We start from the raw sequence: 7,765 nt of genomic DNA, 5'->3' as shown, positions 1-7,765 counted from the left end.
TGTTGGCTAGCATTGTTGTTGCATTGTTGTGCACAAGAATAAGAACTTTATGACAACATAGCAGCATATGAAACCATGATTGTATTGACATCTCTGCTGTCTTTTGGACATGCTGACAACTGCATTGGTGAGTGATAGTAAGTGTACCTGATTTCTTTTCACTGATTTGGCCCTTTTTTGGCATTTGATGTTTTCTTGCTCCCTCCTTTTACAAGTTCATCACTTGTTCATCTTATCTTTTGTTGGATAAAATTTTTGATCAAAAGTTGTCTTTAGTGGCATGCTAGCTGCTTTCAACAATGTGTCTTGCTAACAATGGATTCTGCTGTGAAGATGATGAGCAGAATTTATGCTGCCAGAGGAGAATACAATAGACTCACTCAGAAAGCAACTTCAGCTACCCTCTAACCTCTCTCCATTCCCAAAGACGTGTCACAACATTCTTGATGAAGAAAGGAAAGAATAGGTATACCCTTTTTTCAGGTCCTTCACTTGTTGATGCTTCAACGTGGCAACCCATTTCAGAAGCTAATTCTTTGACGTGCCACCCCATCTGTGGTAGAATACAATGCCTCCATCTCCCTTTTCTCATGGAATATTCTCCTCTTTACCAGAATTTATTATCTAGTCCTGCACTATTATAGTTTTTGTTAATCTTCATATCATGTGATATGATTATGTTTTTAGTGGTCCGATACTGTCAATACAGTACTACATCACTTAGGAGTGAGGTTAATGACAGTTTAAATACATATTTTTCTCTTAATCCATCAAAACGTCTACGGAGCACCGAGTTTCAAAACGAACAATATCTCGGATGTGATGATTGATCCTAGGATGTCATCTCTCTAACTTGAGGTCGGAACATTAATATTTTTCTTAAAGTAAAACATGAATCTGTGTTACATAAAGATGGATTAGAATTGTCTAATATGCAATCAATGTTTTTTGTATATGCTTGCTAGATTGATATGCTTGCTTAGTTATTAACTAAGGAATTTGGTATGAAAAAATGACATGGTTTTTGATATTTTGGCAATTGTTTGGGTTATGTTGGTAATAGTGATTTTGCATGGTTGTAGTAGAAACATTTACATCAGCATATGCTGCATTTTCTTCTCTCCTACCCCACTCATATTATGGCCTTTAAAGGGTTTAGACAAGTATTTCTACAATTGGCCAAGAAAAAAAGATATTTTACTGGTAGTTGCTGTTAGATTGCTGAGGCAAGTATCGGTAGGAATGATCATTGTCCACGGTGGGATCCTTATCAAGATAGGAGATAGTAATGAGAGAAAGGAAAAAATAAGCCACAATCTGCCAAACTTGAAAAGGACTAAGAAACCAGATTCTGATCCCTTTCCTTCCACCACTCAAAACATGAAGCTTTTTAACTCTTTACAAAGAAACAGATGTGACCACTCACACATGGAAGAGAAACAAACAAACAATATGCTATTGGAGAAAAGGAGCAGCAAGGGGAAGAAGAGGGTTGAATTAGTCCTTTCATTTCAGTGTGGCGCAGGAATAAAGAAAGAATAGAGACAGTATCTCTTCTCCAACACTTGTTTCTCCTTTTAAAGGTTTCCCTTTCCTGAAATTGTTGAGAAGGACACGATGGACCACTGAGCTGCATGGCAAAATTCTCATGTCAATCATTGGGAATTTTTCTCTCTTAATTTGTTTCCCTCTTTTTGGTCACTTGCTGATTCCCCTCTTCATTATTCTCTCTGCACCATCCCTTCCCACAGTCACATGGTTTTGTTCTTGTCCAACTTATGCTACTTTTACATGTTTAGACACAACAACAAAACATTCAACAACAGAGCAGCCCTTCAGGGTTGCTTCTACACTGCTTCATCTCTCAGCAAAAAGATTCACTTACAAGGCAAGAAAACAAGGATTACGGAAGCACAGAAGCAACAAAAAACAAATAGCTCAATTCAGACACTGTTAAACTTGGGCTTGCCTTTCACTGCTGCCATCACATTCAACATGGTTAAAGTGCAACGTGTTTCAATATTCCACTGGAAACAATAAACAACGGGGCACGTGTCCTATAAAAATCCTGTGTAGAGTGAAAGCAGTTGACTTTTTTCATGCTGAAGATGTCCCTTTACCTTTTCTTTCCACAGAAGTATACAAATTGTTGTATATACGAGTATAAAGGCAGATACGAGTGTCCTGATTTCTGTTTTTTCAAACAAGGGTCTTTCTGATTTCTATCCATAGAGCATTTCAAAGCATAAGAATTTTCAATATCACACTGATGTCTACAAAAATGATTTTGGTTAAAAGAGAATTTGAAGAACTGAAGTAAAATGTGTGCATGAGTTCAAAAATTTAGTTGCTTGCAAAAGACTCCTTAACCCACAAATTCTAGATCTCTTCTGCTGTCACAATACAAAAAAAATAGTATACTGCAATAACAATTAGTGTTGATTTCTCATTATCAGCATCTCAGAAAATCAACACTGATATGCAACTATCTGCAAAAAGTTGTAAGATATAATAGTGAAAAATGCAAATATTTTTGTAATATGGTGCAGAATTGTTAACATATTACTGAAGTGTGATTTCTCAGAGTTGATCACATGAATACATTATTCTACTCTCTTGCCTATAATTGTATCACATCTGATATGAAATACAAAATTTTGTTGAGGAATGGGATAATGTGTCAGCATCAGATAAGAACCAGGTTTAAATATTATCTTATCAGTGTCTTTTCATAGAATCAGTGGTCTGCTCCACTCTTCTTTCTTGCAGTTATTCCTTCTAGAAATCCTATTTAATTAATGTGAGTTCTGTTATGAAACCATGGTGATGCTACAAACAGCAATTAACAAAGGCAATTCTCTCTTTTTGGTTTTTTCAATCATAAACACTCAGCAATTTAGGATAAATTCTTTGTCTCATGCGATACCCAATATTTTAGGGTATTTTCAATTTTAATTTAATTCCCTTTTGCTTCCAACCAAACATTTTTTCCCTTCCACAAAGTATCAGACATCAAATGAAAAGGAACTCTCAATGTATTTAAATTGTATATATAGAAATATGTTTGTACTAAGGGATAGCCGAGAAAGTCAAATAACTCTACTAATTCAAACATAGTCCATAAATTTATAGTTAACCGTAATTAAGTCAATTTAGTTGTAAATCATGATTAAACTATAATTGAACTCTATTTTGGACCCACAAGCGGGTTCATGACAATTAAGACTCATTTAAAAGGTATAAATATCAGAGGAAATCAAGTTTTAGAGTTAATTTTTCTCTCTCGACTAACCTGCGTATTGTATTGAGACAAACTTGATTGTCAAAGTGCTTTTGCAGGTTCCTCCACTCATTTGACGAAAAGAAAGAAACAATCAGAAATCACTACACCTGAAAACCGTCAAAACTAGAAGCAGAAGACAAAAAGGAGTCACTTTAAGATAAATCCGACCATGTAAGATTAGATTTAACAAACGAATAATAAGTTTGATAATTTTGACTATTAAACTACTTTTTTCAATTAAAAAAAATAATTTAATTTAATTTATGTGGCTTCAAAAGTGTGTTTTATAGTTGTTTGTGAAGAGAAAAAAATTCATCCGGATATGAGTTAGTAGAGAGAAGATGGTATATGCTAATTTGGTGTGTCTGATAGTAGTAAAAAGGAGAATAGAAAATATTGTAATTATTCTTTCTTCTTTCACATCAAATGTCCATAACCTACTTTTCTTCAATCCCATTTTTCAGCAGTTGTTTTTCATTGACGTGGTGCCACATGATGATGCCACGAGACAATCAATGGATCAGATATTAATTGAAGAATTTTATATTCCTCTATGTTAAAAAAATCTACATGAAAATAAGTTAAATGACTTAAAAAAAGGTATATTTTATATTTAGTGAGAATATTTAAGTGTTAGGAAAAAATGTTGGGTGAAGTTAAATTATATAAATGATATTTATCTTTTCTGTTTTATTTTTTTTAATTTTTTAACTTAATTTAACTTTTTTTATAGTTTTAAAATAGTTTAAAATGGTTCCTCTGTTAACTTAAAAAGTTTAATTTTAATTTATGAATTGATTAAAAATCTCTTCGGATATGATTTAAAAATTATTATAAAATTAACAATTTTATCATATGTATAGTAGATAACATTGTAAGACAATTACTTTGTAAGATTAGTTCATGTGTAGGTTAAAAATTAAAAAAAAAATAACAATTATATAAAAATAGTTTATAGAAAAAATAATTTTTAATTTTCCCTTTTTCATAAAAATACTTATATTTTTTTTTATACTATAACAAAAAAAAGTATATTATATTTTCAAAAATAAAAATCATATTTAAGTCAGTTCCTACTTTCTAAGTACTATATATCATAAGTTATGTTATCTTATGATATGCATGGTCACTTCTCATCCATAATGCTATTTCCATTTAAGATTCTTTTTATTATTATTATTATTATTATTATTATTATTATTATTATTAGAATAATTTTGATTATACTGCAATGCAATCAGCACAAATTCTTAAACATTTTTTAATTTTTTTCTGATAAGATGTATCGATAAAAAAAAATTAAAAAACAGTTTGTCATGAACTCTAAATATGAATTACTACAAACCATCTCTTTTTGAAATGCCATATCTAGTAGGTTTTGCCTTTTTAAGATTTTCTTACAATTTTTAGTTTAATAAAAGAAAATTTATAAAATTTGCATTGGAATTCATTTTTATTCAATTATTTGTAAAAAAATATATTTTATGGCTCAAAATTGATTTTAAGTATAATTGAGTATATGTAAAAAAAGAAAGAATAAAAGAGTTAAAAATATGCAATGAATTTGGACTGAAAATGCGTCTACGTATATAATGTCATCTCAACGTTCTGTTGTAATGTTCGCAATCAAGTTAATGCGATGCTCAACAACCATGGCCTACCTTTCCGTACACCCACTTTTCTTCCACTGTAAAATCATCTCTCTTACATCTTCACCACTGTTTCATCTTTTCAAACCATTTTCTCTTTTCAATACATATTTCTTATTTTTATAAATTTTTTATTAAAAAATTATTTTAAATCTAACTCAACCTTATAATAATATAAAGTAATATTCATATTCACTATATACTGTCCATGAGACTATAAAACAGGTGATAACCTAAAAAATCTACTAAACTTTAGTCGGATTTAAATTTCTATACACTCATTCATTGTACGATATAGAAGATTCATTTGTATAGATATATCATCTAAATCCATATATTTTGTAAGAAGCTTGTACAATTTGAAAAGATGTTTTGATTAATCTACTTCAACTGATGTGTCCTTAGACACGACCATACATAATATAGAAATCATACTCGAAAAACGATATGCCCTTAGACACAGTCATACATAACATAAAAATCACATTCAGAAACGATAGACAATTATAGCGAAACTAGAGTAACCGGTACTATAGCGAAACTAATTGCAAAAGAGAAAAAATCGACCACATTAAAATTACTTGATTCTGACACCATATTAAGAGGTGAATTTTAAGTTCAACTTAGTCTTATAAAATTCACTTATAAGATTAGATTTATATTCACTTATATACTATTAAATGTTCTTATTTCTACTCGACCGATTCTTTTGGGTTATGTATGGAGTGTGAAACTTAATATACAACTATTAAACTAATTTTCCATATGAGAAAACTTGTTCTGAAGTCATATTTTTTAGAACATATAATGACAAAACTTGGTTTGAATAAAGTGGAAGTACGTGATCCATCAATTTGTGTATATCCATCCATCCATGTGATGTGAAGGGAGAAGAAAGAAAATATGAGTAATGGTGGTGATATTGAATGTGCAAATACCATTGAAGAAGATACTCTTCCTCCTATAGTGCTTATGAAGTGACCCTTTCCTTGACAAACACCATTTCACTCTCAAATGTGGGAAAGAGAATGAGAATGCATGCAATGCAACATTCCAATTTTCCACCAGCCCCACCCATCAATGATCATAAACAAAAGGTGGAAGCTTTTTGTCTTGTGCTTCTAACTTCTTAGATCCTAGACACCTGACATCTTTTTTTCTCTCCTATAAAACCCTTTCCCTTCACCTTCATTTCTCCACTCCCTTCAACCACCATAACCTTCTCTTCTCATTCTCACCCTTTTCCTCTTCTCCTTCACATTCTCTTCCAATGGACAGAAACCAATCCCGCAGGCAGGTTGCTGCAATGAAACAGTCCCTCTTTGATCAGGTTCTTCCCTCATCCTACCCTTCTACTTCTATGCAATACATCATCTCTTTGTTTTCTTCCAATTTGCAACACTCAAAAAGAATGTTGCAAATCAAAGCTTAGCTTGTGTTGTTGTTAAGATGTGGATTTAAGTCTAACACAACCTTATAAAATTGACTTCGTTTCTTCTACTGCTATCTTCATATCAGTTCAATGATGGATTATCTTTTAACATTGGTTGGTTCTCTGCAGGGGTTACTTGATGAACAGTTTATCCAACTGGAGGAGTTGCAGGATGATGCAAATCCCAACTTTGTTGAGGAAATTGTGACTCTTCACTACCGTGATTCATCACGGCTAATCTCAAGCATAGAGCAGGCTCTGTAAGCTAATTAATTTCACCATTCTTTTGTATTTTCTGCAGTTTTCCTTGAAAGCAAACTGATAAATGGTTTTGTTTTGTTCATTTTTGTGGTTGCAGCAAAGAGAGAAACCCTCTGGATTTTAACAAGCTGGACACTCTTATGCATCAGTTCAAAGGAAGCAGCTCAAGGTAAAGTATAAAATAGTCCAAAAGAAAATAACAAGTTTGGTGAAATGTTCTTTAAAAGTATCATTGTGAACATACTGTGTTGACTTTATCACAGCAAAGAATCTTGATTTTTCAATTCTTTCTTTTGTTTCTTTTACATGGATTGCAGCATAGGAGCCAAAAAGGTGAAAGCAGAGTGCAATCTGTTCAGGGAATATTGCAGGGTGGGAAATGCAGAAGGGTAATATATCTTTCTTTGATCTTTCACACAGGCCATACAGAACTGAATGCTTAGTGCATTTTGATAAGTGCAAAACAAAAAAAATGTTTCATTTCACTAACCCAATTGTAAATTTTCCTGAGCAATGAATGATGGTATTGTTTTTGCTTGAATATGCAGATGCATGAGGAGCTTCCAACAATTGAAGAAAGAATATGCAGCACTCAGAAAGAAACTTGAAGCTTATTTTCAGGTAACTTGTTGGAACACGTCGATTAGTATATAAGTGAATGCAAATCTCATTTTATATATCGGTTTTACGAGATTGAGTTAGACGTAAAATTCATTTCTTAATACTAAACCGATTTTATGAAATTGAATTTCATCACTAAATCATAAAAAAAAAAAGTGAAATGGTGCTGTGAAATTGTTATGTTTGGCAATGTTGTTAAAGCAATGTTGCTTGTTTGGTGCAGTTGGCAAGGCAAGCTGGACCACAAGAAACAGCATGTCGCTCCAAATAAAGTACTGATGAGAAAGCTGCAAAATAAGGCAAATGAAATTGGTGAATTTTGTAGCATAGAAAAAAAATATTCACCACAGGGAAGTGTGATGTTCCCCCTTTTGGGATATTTTGTTTCAAAATATCAATTTTGTTTTCAGATGTTACAGGAATATTACTCATGTACTTTATACTATTTGTATTATATACATAATATAATATAATGTAACCCTGCAATCAATAATATGTTCCTAATTCACACCTTTCAAA

General features: G+C 32.0%; 1 protein-coding gene across 3 annotated transcripts; it reads left to right on the top strand.

Annotated features, from left to right (window-relative positions):
• The first annotated feature begins 6,053 nt into the window (after positions 1 to 6,053).
• On the top strand, positions 6,054 to 7,765 carry LOC137818605 (histidine-containing phosphotransfer protein 4-like). 3 transcript variants are annotated; one of them, XM_068622127.1, is made up of 6 exons: positions 6,054 to 6,262; positions 6,494 to 6,624; positions 6,723 to 6,794; positions 6,943 to 7,014; positions 7,174 to 7,246; positions 7,470 to 7,765. In XM_068622127.1, exons 1-6 carry the CDS (start codon positions 6,203 to 6,205, stop codon positions 7,515 to 7,517), a joined length of 456 nt encoding a protein of 151 aa, XP_068478228.1. In that variant the 5' UTR covers positions 6,054 to 6,202; the 3' UTR covers positions 7,518 to 7,765. The 3 variants fall into 3 exon arrangements, with proteins under 3 accessions (XP_068478228.1, XP_068478229.1, XP_068478230.1); XM_068622128.1 differs by having other exon boundaries at positions 6,112 to 6,262; positions 7,448 to 7,765; XM_068622129.1 differs by having other exon boundaries at positions 6,114 to 6,262; positions 7,174 to 7,263.

Source organism: Phaseolus vulgaris, chromosome 10, assembly GCF_000499845.2.
Source record: "Phaseolus vulgaris cultivar G19833 chromosome 10, P. vulgaris v2.0, whole genome shotgun sequence".
Taxonomy (NCBI): domain Eukaryota; kingdom Viridiplantae; phylum Streptophyta; class Magnoliopsida; order Fabales; family Fabaceae; genus Phaseolus; species Phaseolus vulgaris.
The sequence above is the reverse complement of the archived record's forward strand: the minus strand, read 5'-3'. Positions and strand labels throughout refer to the sequence as shown.